The 14,718-nt window shown below is 37.5% G+C and overlaps 1 protein-coding gene across 2 annotated transcripts in view; it reads right to left on the bottom strand.

Annotated features, from left to right (window-relative positions):
- ZSWIM2 (zinc finger SWIM-type containing 2) overlaps window positions 1-14,718 on the bottom strand; it is a 33,572-nt gene that overhangs the window by 11,290 nt on the left and 7,564 nt on the right. For both annotated transcript variants that reach the window (XM_047722558.1, XM_047722559.1), the window contains exons 4-7: window positions 12,435-12,645; window positions 4,928-5,179; window positions 2,182-2,266; window positions 1,390-1,502 (exon numbers count right to left, since the gene is read on the bottom strand). In XM_047722558.1, the coding sequence (XP_047578514.1) occupies window positions 1,390-1,502; window positions 2,182-2,266; window positions 4,928-5,179; window positions 12,435-12,645 (661 nt within the window). The remainder of the gene's footprint in view (window positions 1-1,389; window positions 1,503-2,181; window positions 2,267-4,927; window positions 5,180-12,434; window positions 12,646-14,718) is intronic.

The following is a 14,718-nucleotide window of genomic DNA, read 5'->3' on the forward strand; positions in this document are numbered from 1 at the left end:
TGTCAACTAAAAAAAAAAAAGTGTATTTTCATTATTTAAGGTGATAACCATACTTTATTTTGAAATTATCCCCTTTTGTTTATTCCACTTTCTCTACCTAGAGTGCTTTTCTACCCTAATGTTCTTTTGCTTCTACCTATAATATACTCAAAACCTTTAGTTACACAATTTGTCACTCTAATGTGTGATAACTAGACAGAGCCAGAGGAAATGGAGATGAAGAACATTTACATAGGCTTATTCTACACCTGTGAGGTATTTTATGCTCTTCAAGACTGTGGTCTTCAAGTGTGTGGACTGTCCATAAGATGTGAGTAAACATGCATTGGGTTTGACAGAAACGTGTGTGTGTGTGTGTGTTAATGAGAACAAGCACAATTGTTATTTGGATAATTCACTGAAATTATTTTTTAAAAATTAATTTTATCTCATCCTTTCAAAATGACCTCTTTTGTATAGTTTTATGATGTAGCTAATAGGTCAGTAATACCCAGCATACGTAATTCTCTTTAATGAAGAATATGACAGGAAATCTAGAGGTCCATCCACTGATAAACAGCCCAGTCAGACTTAAGAAATCCTCCTTCATGAGGTGAAAGTGGGGGGTGAGGAAGAAAAGACTCTCTTCCCCCAGGGGTCAATCACCTCAAAGCAGATATCAAATCCCCCTGCATTTTTTTTTTTTTTACTTATTGTCAGTTTTAATTTTACATTTATTTAAACAATCATTTATTTACTGAGGGAACTACTATATGCCTAATAGCTAGTAGAATCTCTGGTGAGATTCATAATACTAGACAATATTATTTGAATATTTGCTCTGTGTATTAACTCATTTAATATTATTTATTAATAAGTATTAATATTTGCTTTGCATATTAACTCAAAATTCTTATGGGGCTGATTTTATGATTATTAACATTTATTTTTATTTTTTTTTAAAGATTTTATTTATTTATCTGACAGAGAGGTCACAAGCAGGCAGAGAGGCAGGCAGAGAGAGAGGAGGAAGCAGGCTCCCTGCTGAGCAGAGAGCCCGATGCGGGGCTCGATCCCAGGACCCCGAGATCATGACCGGAGCCGAAGGCAGCGGCCCAACCCACTGAGCCACCCAGGCGCCCCTGATTATTAACATTTAAAGACGGAATACATGTGGCAGAGGAAAGTGAAGTAACCAGCCCAAAAGTCGCACAGCCAGCCTGCAGTTAGTTGTACAAGGACTGGACTCAGGCAGTCTGACTCTAGAACCTTCCTCTTTGTTTGTATAATACTGTTAACATATGATTCGTATTTCCTGAACAAAGGAATGAATAAAACTTACTCAAACTGAAAAATAATTTAAATGTCCCAAGTCATAAAAAGAAATGTAAGTTTCACTGAAAATCTCACCCTTGTTTTTCTTGAAAATGTGGCATCTTTTCTTCTATCTCATTTCTAATGTCTACATATTTTACAATTTCATCTGATCCTTTTTCTAGTGATTTCCATCTTTGATTTCTCTTCTGTAATAGGTAAAAATAGGTTACTTTGCAAATCATGGAAATTTTAATTTTGTGGATTAAAATTAGTTGTGTATCAACATAATGTAAATAATGAAGACTCATTTAAAAACACACCTTTTTTAACATTAAGAATTTACAAATTATTAGTGAGTCTAACATACTATTGCACAGCTACCATTTTTAAGGCAAAATATTAATAATGATAATTGTGGATTTTTATCTTGTGTGATAGGTAGAAGGTAGCATTAGTTCTAAGAAACAGGAGACACTTCTAAGTGCACAGTTCAAATGATTGTAATAACATTTTATTACTTTTGATGTAAGAAATTTTAAACTATAAGTGGTGTCAATAAGTTATATCAATTTGAAACACTGAGATTTTTTAAAAAATTAATATTCAAGTTCAGTGGCTGTAATTCCTGTACTTAAGATATTTATGCATACTATCATCAGATGTTTGTTATTGTGTTAGTTTTATAAACTATCAACGTGATAACTGCTTCCCTTGTACGTTCCTATGAAAAAAAGTTCTCATAAAAATTTGGTCTTAGGTTTTTATTTTAAAAAATCAGCTCTGTTAAAAAGTATTATCTATTCTTATCATTCTTAGATTTATTTTATTTAGGTTTACAACAGGACAAATAGAAATACAATAGAAAATTCAAGATGGATATAGCACCTCACGAAATGTAAATGGGTGAGGAAGATGGCAGCAACTATCAAAACATTCCTGGCATAAGTGATATTCTGTACATTTGGTACACCTAAAAAATACAAAAACAAGACATACAAGAAAAAAAATCCAATTATTTTGATGGTTTTGGTGAACAATTCCTGCCAAAATTCCCTCGGAACTAGGCAAATAGGACAAAAGCCCAAATTATCTCACCCATATTAGCTTCCCACTGCTACTATAACAAATCAAATTTAGCAGCTTAAACAACACAAGTTTATTATTTCATAGTTTTGTAGGCTAGAAGTCTGACATGGGTCTCAAGGGACTAAAATCCAGGGGTTGGCAGGATTGCATTTGTTTCCGGAGGTTCCACAAGGGAGGTGTCTCCTTGCCTTTCCATTTCTAGAGTCTCTCTACCTTCCTGGGCTTAGCTTGTGGCCTCTTACTCCGTCTTCAGTGCAGGCAACGCTTTGTGTCTCTGGGCCTTTCTTCCATAGTCGTGTTTCCCTCTGACTCCCTTTTTCCTGCCCCCACTTCCACTTTTAACAACCTTAGTGACGACACTGGGTCTGGACCATCAAGAATATTATGTCAGCACTCTTAATTACATCTGCAACTTGAATTTCTCTACGACATGTAACTTAAGATACATGTTCTGAGCATGAGGACGCAGACATACCTGAGAGGCATTATTTTGTCTATGCGCGTCCGTTTGATTTGTTCCCACTACCTTAGCTTTCATTTCTTTCTCTCTCTAAATTCCTACAGGATTTATAGCCTATTAGATATTCTATCATTTGATTATCCAGTGCTTTCAATTGTTTCATAAAGAATTGTACTTAGAATACTTCTTGCAAACGGGAATTCTATTCCCTCTCTTCCCTCACATAATTTACCCTCAGAGAGGTGCAGGGCAGTGAGCAGAAGCACAACAGTGCGGAATGCCCGTGTCTGGAGCAATGCCTGTGCCGCCAGAGCATGCGGATTGCTGAGAGCTGACGTCGATCAAGGCCTGAAGGACTCAGGAAGCGTTTTTATGCCCCCAACCCCAGCCATGCGCTCAACTGCCTAAACGAATTTAGACAGAGGCCTGGTCCAGAAAGCAGCTCTCGCCCGAGATAGCTACAAGAGTATGGGCTGTGGCTGTGAGCTGGACGGAGCTCCACAGGGCCTGTTTCCCCAGACTCCTCTGTGTCCCGTTGTTTCTGCGCGGTGTGGCACACGCTTGCTGTTCTTGTCTTCTCACGGGTTGTCCCCTTCCCCTTTGAAGCCCCGGACCTTACTCCCTCTGATTAGCTCAGGCTCATAAGCCTCAACTGCTTGTCTCTGAAACTTTCATGCCAATGTGAGGCTCCAACAGGAACAGATTTAAAATGCTTTTCTTCTATTAATGTATCTTATGCCAGTTAAATTAACAGACCCACTAAAAGAAGCTAGAAAGGTACAGATAACCTTTTCCTCCTGTGCAAGTCGGAGCAAAAAGAATCACCCACAAAGACAGAAGGCGCAGCCCAAAGCTCAGAATAATGACAGAGCGTGCGGTCAGTAACAAAATACATGCAAGAAAGATTCGAAATAGTCCACTAGAGCCACATACAAATCATCTGAAGAACAGGCGATAACGAAGTCTGAGAATTTTACACCGTGCCGCTTCCTGCCCTCGTCCCCCACCGCTGTTCCCCCCAGTCCTCTCTCACGTTAGCGCCTTACTGTTTGGATCCACGCCTCCTGAAAACAACAGCTGTGAAAACCGAAGATCGAGTCCTTCCTCCTTCTAGATTCTATTTAACCAACGTTCCTGACACTAGCTGAACACTCACCAAGCCTCTACAAAAGTTCTCCCCTCTTCCTCAATTTAGAAGGCTCCTTTGGAGACTTCTCAGGCCAGTCAATTTCCAGTAAAGACTTTTACTTATAATGATCCAGTTGATTTTATTCTATGTGACACATAGAGGAAACAAAGAACACTTCAAAACAGAAAAGTTATCATTTTTTGATAGGAGTGACAAAAAAAGTTTTATGGTTTTATAAGAGGGTTCTGAAAATATATTAATTGGGCTCATCATAATGTATTTCTAGGAAGACTGAAAAAAAAGAATATATTTTCTTTACAGTTAAGCTAAAATTTTAATTAAAACACAAATTTCCCAAGCATAGCAGTTAATTGATGTTTTAGTGTGGCAACTGTGGGAAAGTTTGGGGATTACTTACAAAGTAATAAAAATTGTTTTCTCTAATATTTATCTTATTGTTGTTGAGGTAGAGGATTAAAGAAAAAAAACAACTTATACTCATTGCAATTTCAAGTTTGGGATACTTGAGTAACTATTCTGTCAATCTAGTCAGTGCCCCAGCTCAGTCCTAGGAGCGTTTGGTAATGACCTCACTGATGGTTCAAGGAAAGAGAAGGTGAGAGGCCTAGAAGCTGAGGGCTCTGAATTGGGAAACTCATTGAGGTCTATGTCCAGATCTTCCGAGACAGGGTGCTACCTTAGACTCTCTAAGACTGGAGAACAAAGCCAGGATTTTTGTGTAAGTGAAGAAAATAAAACAGAATTTTCGAGGTCCTGGGCTGACATAAACCACCAGCCTGGAAATCCTACATAAGCAGCCATCACTTAAGGCAAACACACTGTCTGCAGAAGGAAGGAGGCTAAGTGATCAGTGCCCCAATGCTCCAAGTTTCCTGAAGTTAAAAAAAACAAAAAAAGTTAGAATACATGTTTATAATCTTACTGATGACACTTACTTATAACATTTCCCTTCCACTGGAAACTGTTTACAGTTATTACAGGGAATTCCAAGGTGTTTGTCCAGTCGCTCTTTTTCCGCTGCAGTCACAAGTTTGCTAGAGTTTTTGAATTCTTCTAAAATCAGTTTTAATGGTGCAAACTCTTTCCTACACAGGGGACATTTCAACACAGAAGTGTCTGAAGTCATATCCTGATAATTAGCTAGGATCTTCATGCATTTTATATGAATGCTATTGCCACAGCCAAACCTGTTTGAAATAAAATTTGACATTTGCATACATCAAAGTTATATACATAAATATAACGTTCTGCGCTACCACCTTTATTTCCCATAAAAACAGATTCTGAACTGATTTTCCAGATATAGCTTGATTATGCACATCAACACTATCTTACCTACCTACTTAATCTATTATCTTTAATTAATACATTAGAATTCCTAACAAATTTTCTCTCATTCCAATGAAATGGTGGTTTAAACAATTTTGCATCATTAAAATATTTTTCATTTTTTTTAAGATTTTATTTTATTTTTTTTTAAAGATTTTATTTATTTATCTGACAGACAGAGATCACAAGGAGGCAGAGAGGCAGGCGGGGCGGGGGAGCAGGCTCCCCGCCGAGCAGAGATCCCGACTCGGGGCTCGATCCCAGGACCCCGGGATCACGACCCGAGCCGAAGGCAGAGGCCCAACCCACTAATCTCTACACCCAGTGTGGGGCTTGAAACCACAACCCTGAGATCAAGAGTTGCACGCTGCATTGACTGAGCCAGCCAGGGGCTCCAATATTACTCATTTTAAAAGTGAGAATAAATGTAATCTTAACAAAAGGAAAATTGTAACAGTAATTATCATTTTTTTAAATAAAAAGCCTCATTGAGAGCAGGGGTACCACCTCATTTTTCTAGAAATCACACAATATGTGGTTGTACCTGGCAAATATTTATTAAGAGAAATAATACTTTGAGAAATAGTTAACAATTTAAAAATATGAAATAGAAGCACCCATATGAAAAACTACATGGATGAAAATTTTGGCCAATAATCAGGAGTAAGAAAATGAAAAATTTAATAAGAAATGGTTGCCCAAATATTCAAGTCCAGTTTTGCAGGGCCTCAAAGAATAGTATGAACACGACACTCTTAATAAGTGTTTGTGTATAGGTAAACATTTCAATTACTTAGGTTTAAAGATAAAACTTTGACACACTGAAAAGAATTTTTATAATATTAAAGTACTATCTTTACTCTCAGAAGTTTCTTTGTAAATGGTCTAAGCCGTGGTATCTATTCATGTGTATAAAATAAAAATTTGAAAATTATCCTACTTTAATAACTTAAAGTGGAAAGAGGAATAAAGCAGAGTTTAGTCTTTATTTTCACCCTTTACAATGTAGCCTAGAAATACTTAGAATAAGAACAGGACCTCTTACAACAGATATGTTAGGAAACAAAAGGCCAATTAAATATAAATTAAGCAATAGGTAAAGCTTTTTGTTGTTTCTCTATCAACATATCTCGTAACAATCAATTACAAACATCTTAAATTACAATTTTTTTTTCATAAGATTTAAATACGCAAAGAAAAAGCGTGCAGAAAGCTGGGAAGATGGCAAAATAGGAGAATCCTAAGCTCACCTTGTTCTGACACAGTACTGACATCCACACTAACATATAAACACATCAGTGCAATTAACTCAGAAACAACCTGAAGACTGGCAGAACAGACTTTTCACAGTTAATCACAGAGTGAGAGCAACATCAAAAAGTGTAAGAGGAGCAGGGATACGGTCAGGAACTAAACCCATGGGGAGACCAACCACCAATGGGAGGGATACCACAAGCATGGAGAAGTGGAAGCATCAGACCTCACAAGGGTATCCAAGGCCCAGGCAGTCTGCATTGAGAAGACAAGTCCCCATAACATTTGGCTTTGAAACCAGTAGGCTTAACATCACCAGTTTTTACAATCACTGGGGCTTAGCTCCAGGAGAGCCAGAGAGCAAAAGGAAACTGAGTCTCCACCCTTAAAGAGCCAGCATAACATATAACCAAGCTGGGACAGAGCATAAAAGCAGTAGTTTGAAAAGCACCTGGGGTATCATGGAGATTTATTTACTAATTTCAGAACATGCCCCAGAGGGACAAGAATCATTAGGAAACTTCTCCAAGAACTAAAGAGCTAATGGGTGCCATTTCTATCCTCCCCCATCCCATAGGCTAGACAGCTGGATGCTTTTTGGAGCCAGCGCAAACTCTCCCCACCTATTTTGCTATCACAATGTTTCCGCCTCCACATTATTCTGTGGGGCCACGCCAACTTGCCCCATTTAGCAAGTACCCCAGAAAAGTGGATGTTGGAATAACACACTCTGCAAGCAGTCCGGGCAGGGACCAGCACCACTCCAAAGTGATTCCTGCCCTAGGGAGGAGAGGAGGGGAGAATAACTACACACACCAGTGCACACAGTCCCTGTAGCCAAACCTTATAGCTGGCAGCTCAGAGACGGCCCTGCCCATCAGTGCAGTTGCAGCACTGGCACACAGACTGGGGGTAGGTATGTTGTCTGACCTCTGGCCTCATCCACCCATGAAACCTCTCAGGGGACAAAGCAGGGAGAGCAGGCTGCATACAGATCAGTGTGATGACAGTCACAACGGGGACTGGAAGTAGGCATGTGTTCTGGTGTCTGGCTCCATATACCAATGAAAGCCTCTCAGGAGACAACACAGGAGAGTGCCCTGCAGTTCAGTGTCCTGCAGCCCCAACAGACAGGATGAGGGCAAGCATCCAGTGTGACCACTAATACGGCCCAACTAAAAGCCTAGTGCTTTCAGATGAGTTCAAACTTCAGCGACCAACTTAGATATACATTTATATAGACTTTTATATGCATAAGATGTTATACGTGAACCTAATGGCAACCATGCATTAAAAAGAAACTACACATGATATAGAAAAAATGAAGAGAAAGGAATCCAAGCATAACACAAAAGGAAGCCATCAAACCACAATGGAAGAGAGCAAGAGAAGAAGAAAGGAACAGAGAACTATGAAGACAACCATAAAACAAGCAGCAAAATGGCAATAAGTATATACATATCAAAAATTACTTTAAATGTAAATGAAATAAATGTTCCAATCAAAAGATGGTGAGTAAATGGATTTAAAAAAAGACTCATCTACATGGTAAGTTCAAGAGACTCACTTCAGACCTAAAGATATATGCAGACTGAAAATGAAAAGATGGAAAACCACTTACCATGCAAATGAAAGTGAAAAGAAAGCCAGGGTAGGGATAGTTACATTACAAAATAGACTTTTTTTTTTAAAGATTTTATTTATTTATTTGACAGAGAGAAATCACAAGTAGGCAGAGAGGCAGGCAGAGAGAGAGGAGGAAGCAGGCTCCCTGCTGAGCAGAAAGCCCGATGCAGGGCTCAAACCCAGGACCTGGGATCAGGACCTGAGTCGAAGGCAGCGGCTTAATCCACTGAGCCACCCAGGCGCCCCCAAAATAGACTTTAAAACAAAGACTGTAACAAGAAAAAAAGGACATTACATAATGATAAAGGGAACAACCCAACAAAAGGATAAAACAACTGCAAATATTTTTGCTCTCAACATGGAAGCAGTAAATAAAGGAACTACGAACAGACTTCAGGGAAAAAGCTGACAGTGATACAGTAATAGTAAGGGCCATTAATAACCCGCTTACATCAATGAATTAGTCAGCCAGATGGAAAATCAACAAGGAAATAGTGGATTTCAGTGACACATTGGGCCAGACGGACCTAACAGATATTCAGAACATTCTATCCAAAAACAATAGAATATACAGTCTTTTCAAGTGCACATGGAACAATGTCCAGAATAGGTTGCATGTTAGGCCACAAACAAGTCTCAATAAATTAAAAAATACTGAAATCATATCATGCATGTTTTCTGACCGTAACAATATGAAATTAGAAATGAAACAGAAGAAAAAATCTGGAGAGAACACAAATAAATGGAGGTTAAATAACATGCTACTAAATATTGAGTGGGTTAACCAAAATGTAAAAGAGGAAATAAAAAATGCATGGAGACAAATGAAAATGAAAACACAATGGTCCAAAATCTTTCAAATAAAGCAAAAGCTGATCAAAGAGGGAAACGTATAACAATACAGACACACCTCAAAAAGCAAGAAAGATCTCAAACAAACTTTATAGTTAAAGGAGCTAGAAAAAGAATAAATCCCAAAGCCAGCAGAAGAAAGGAAGTAATAAAGATTAAAGTAGAAAGAAATGGAGACCAAAAAAAATCAAAACAACAACAAAGCCCTCCTCAAACAATAGATCAATGAAACGAGGAGCTGGTTCTTTGAAAAGATCAATACAATTGATAAACTTTTCACCAGACTCATCAAGAAAAAGAGAGAGGACTCAAATAAATAAAATCAGATATAAAGAAGGAAAAAAAAAAAACAATGGCACAGAAATACAAAGAATTATAAAAGAATGTTATGAAAAATTGTATGCCAACAAATTGGGCAAATGTTGAAGGAATGGAAACATTCCTAGAAACATAACACCTTCCAAAACTGAATTTACTTCCAGTAAGAAATAGAAAATTTTAACAGATCAATTACTAGCAAGGAAATTCAATCAGTAATCAAAAAACTCCTAAGAAAAGTCCAGGACCAGATGGCTTCACAGGTTGAATTCTACCAAACATTTAAAGAGGAGGAAATATCTATTCTTCTCAAACTATTCCAAAAAACAGAAAAGAAAGCTTCCAAATTCATTTTACAAGGCCAGCATCACCCTGACACCAGGTAAAGATACTATAAAAAGAGAGAAGTACAGGCCAATCTCTATGATGAATATAGATGCAAAAATTCTCACCAAAATATTAGCAAACAAAATCAAACAATACGTTAAAAAAATGATTCATCACAACCAAGTGGGGTTTATTCCAGGGATAAAGTGTGGTTTGATGTTCATACATCAGTCAACATGATATATCACATTAACAAGAGTTAGGACAAAATAATCATCTCAATAGATGCACAAAAAGATTTGACAAAGTACAACATACATTCATGATAAAAACTCAAAAAAATAGGTTTGGAGGTAACACTTCTCAACATAATAAAGGCCATATATGAAAAACCCACACTGAAATCACACTCAATAGTGAAAAACTAAGAGCTCTTCCACTACGATCGAGAACAAGACAGGGATATCCACGGTCACTACTTTGATGCAGCACAGCACTGAGAGCCCCAGCCATAGCAATCTGCCTAAAAATAAATATATGACATCAAATTCGTAAAGAGGTAAAACATTTAGCATTTGCAGATGACATAATATTATACAGAGAGAACCTTTCACACTGCACCAAAAAATACTAGAATGAATATAATTCAGTAAGGTCACAGGATACAAAATCAATGTATAGAAATCAGTCGCATTTCTCTGTACGAATGATGAAGTCGCAGGAAGTGACATTAAGAAAACAATCCCACTTATAATTGCATAAAAAGAACAAAATACTCAGGAATAAATTTAACCAAGGAGTGAAAGACCTGTACTTTGGAAACTATAAAACACTGATGAAAGAAATGAAAGATGACACAACAAATGGAAAGGTAGTCCACATTCTAGGATCAAAAGAATTAATACTATTAAAATGTTCACACTTCTCAAAGCAGTCTACAGAATCAATTTCTATCAGAATACAAACAACATTTTTCACAGAACTGGAACAAATAATCCTAAAATTTGTATGGAACCACAAAAGACCTCAAATTGCGAAAGCAAACTTGAGAAGGTAAAAAAAGCCTGGAGGTATTATAATTCCAAATGTGAAGATATGAACAAAGCTAAAGTACTCAAAACAGCATAATGCTGGCACAAAAACAGACACACAGATCAATAGAACAGAAGAGAGAGCCCAAAAATAAACCCACACTTATATGGTTAATTAATCTAAAACAAAGAAGTCAAGAATATACAATGAGGAAAAACCCAGTTTTTTCAATAAACGGTGCTGGGAAATCCAGACAGCTATAGGCAAAAGAATAAAATTGGACCAGTGGGTTAAAGACCTAAATGTGACATCTGAAACCATAAAAATCCCCAAAGAAAACATAGACAGTAATTTCTTTGACATTATAAAATCATTTTTCTAGACATGTCTCCTCAGGCAAGGGAAACAAATGCAAAATTAAACTATTGGGACTACATAAAAATCAAATGCTTTTTGCACAGCAAAGGAAACCATCAACAAAACCAAAAGGCAACCTACTGAATGAGGGAAGATGTTTGCAAGTGGTATATCAGATAAGGGTTAATATCCAAAATATACAAAAAACTTACACAAGTCAACACCAACCCCCCACAAATAATCTGATTAGAAGTGGGCAGAGGATCTGCATAGACATTTTTCCAAAGCAGTAATAGAGACGGTTGACAGACACACGAAGAGATGGTCAAGATCACCAACATCAGGGAAATGCACATCAAAACCACAATGAGACGCCAGCTGACACCTGTCTGAGTGTCCGAAACACACACACACACACACACGCAGGAAATAACAGGTGCTGGTGAGGGTGTGGAGAAAGAGGAACCTTCATACACACTGGAAATGCAAATTTGTGTAGCCGTCCTGGAAAGCAGTATGGAGGTTCTTCAAAAAATTAAATATAGAATTACCTTGACTTTGTAATTCCACTGAAGGTAATTTACTGAAGGAAAACAAAAACATGGATTCGAGAAATAACGTGCCTCTACACTTACTGCAGCATATTTATAATACCCAAGTTACGAAAGTGACTCCAGTGTCCGTCAGTAGGCAGTGGATAACGAAGCTGCGGCAAACACACACACACACAGAACAGAATGTGACTTGACACAGGAAGGAGTGAGACTTGCCATTTGCAACAACATGGATTAAACTAGAGGGCAGGTTCCTAAGTGAAGTCAGTCAGTCAGAGAAAGACAAATACCGTATGATTTCATGCATATGTGGAATTTAAGAAACAAAACAAATGAACAAAGAAAAAAGAAGACAAGCAAAATACCAGACTCTTTTTTCCTAAAAAGATATTAATTAATTAATTTATTTATTTTTGAGAGAGAAAGAGAGAGAGAGAATGAGTGGGGAGGGAGAAACAGACTCCCTGCTGAGCATTCCTCCCCACCCCCAAAATGGGACTTGATCTCAGGACCCTGGGATCATGACCTGAGCCGAAGGCAGACGCAAAAGCCTCTGAGTCATCCAGGGGCCCAAAATACCAGACTCTTAAATACAGAGAGGACATGGGAGGTTGTCGGGGGGAGGTGAGTCGGGGCATGGGCGAAACGGACGGGCGAAGGGATTAAGAATCCCCTGATCTTGAGGAGTGCTAAGCCATGCAGACTGTGGGTCATTACACTGTACACCTGAAACCAACACGATGCTATGTTTCAGTCCTACTTCAACAGAAAAGAGGAAAAAAAGACATGTCACCTGCAAAACGTGACAGGAAGCTTTTTCTCTAAAAGCCCTTCTTGACAAATTGGGCAGATATCATCTGAATCAATTTCCTTCTGTTTCATGTGGCCGTCTTCTTCAGGACGCACAGTTTCATCAACAGTTTCTTGTTTAGGAGTTTGAACTCGATGTATCCCTCGAAGCAAGTCACTGATTTCTCCTTCCACGAGACCTAACTGCAAAGCAGCTAGTGAAAAATTCCAAAGTATTAAAATTCAATGGCAAAATTAGAGACACAGAAAAGTAATAATTTATGCTAAAAATTAGAATTTTCTTTCAAATATCAGAAAGATAGTTTTGATTGAATTATTATACCTGCAATTAACACTTTTTGTATTTTTTCAGAAACAAAAGGTCACGAAAGAGTCACTTATAAAAAGAATGGGAGTTGTCTTTTTTTCTTGTAACTGAGAAGAGTCAGTGCAAATACTGCACTTTATAAAGGTTTTGCATCAATTATATGATAGGGCTCATCCTTGGATTGGTGTTATAATCATGTCCTACATTTGATCTGTTCAACGTGTCTGTAAGAATATTTTATCAACATATAGTCAGAAGAAACAGGCATAAAAACATAAATGGGAAGCAGGGATATTTGAGTGCTTAGTAAAATTAGTATTTGTTACGTGAATAATGAATGAATGGATAACAGGAGAGCAAGACTCAATTAATTGTGTCTACTCTCCTGTCTTGGTTTTGTTTGTACAAGAGTGTCTTGGTAGCCCCGTCTGTCACAGATTTGGTGAGTATTCCTCAGGACAATCTATTATGAGCTATGCAGCTTATAACCTTGGGATGTGCATTCTTTGAATTATGAATTTTCTCTATCCTGCTGTCTTTATAAGAAATTATTTTCTAATACATACGGCTTTGATCCTAGATTCTTTATTCTCTGGCCTATCTCAGGCGCTCTTCCTTTTCTCTCTCCTTAACATGTCATCATTCAAATGCCATCTGTTATCCGTGCCCCGAATTCTATTCATTTTATACATCTATTCATTTTACACAAATAAATTTTTAAAATATTTGCAAGATAATGAAAAGGTTCATTTCTCTGGGAAGTCTCCCAATTAAACACTAAAAATACTGAAAACATCACAGGCACATTTCAATACAGAAATCTCTGCTCCGTGTATGAGGTGGGGTGGAGGTAGAATTAACAGGGTAACGTACTCGAATTACCCATTACTTTGGAGGACGAAGGCTATTTGTCACAGAGACAGAGTGACACCTGCACTCTAAAAAAATGGGGAGGAAAACGAAGACCAAAAATTGTGCTTTTGGGAATAAATATTTTGTAGAGCTGCAGAATTACTGAAACATAAAAGCTCGTAAGAGGAGCTGGTCATAAACTGTCCTATGAGGCATAATATGAACTGGAAAAGGCAAGGAAGAAACAAGCTCTTCTGAGATAATTTGGAAAAATTAACAAATGAGACCATGAAAGAGTGTTCTTTCACAAGAAGAGCGAGCGAGCTAACCTCATCAGAAGGCAATGGGAGATGTTCAGTTTCATTAACATCAAAGAAAAGTGAAGTGAAATACAAAGGAGGCACAAACACAGAATGAATAGTTACTGAATAAGCAGTGACAAATAAATGAAATGTTGTTTCCTTTATGCTATTTCTCTTTATGTTTACAAAAGTTATATGAAGGCATTTTAGATCTTCTAAGGATATGTTGGATGTATGGGAGAATGAAACTGTTCTCTTATTTAAGTTTACTAGGAATAAATAGATTATAATGAACCTTGTATCTGGCATTGTTGCATGTTTTGTATGATAGCCTTTTTTTCTAAAACTATAGAAATATTATTAACATTTCATAGTATTTTTTCGTATTTTTAAATTATTTTCTTCGGGGACTTAAGTATTTTGTTCATGTCTTTCATTATATGGTTAAGTAATAATATGACCTAAACATGAATCCCAAAGCAAAACTAGCAGAAAATTGATAAATTACTGAAATTGCAATCAACAAAAGTATTTTATTTATTGATTTTTTAAAGATTTACTTCTTTATTTGTCAAAGAAAGAGAGCAAAAGCCGTGGGAAGGGCAGGCAGAGGGAGAAGCGGGAGCGTGAAGTGGGGCTTCATCCCAGGACCGTGGGATCATGACCCGAGCCGAAGGCAGACGCTTAACCGACTGAGCCACCCAGGATCCCAGCAAAGGTATTTTCAAGACCAATTTGGTAATACATGTGGGTGGCAGACATAAAAATATTAATACTTTTAATCTAAAATCCAACTACTGAGACTT

The sequence above is a fragment of the Lutra lutra genome, chromosome 3, assembly GCF_902655055.1.
Source record: "Lutra lutra chromosome 3, mLutLut1.2, whole genome shotgun sequence".
NCBI classification, from domain to species: domain Eukaryota; kingdom Metazoa; phylum Chordata; class Mammalia; order Carnivora; family Mustelidae; genus Lutra; species Lutra lutra.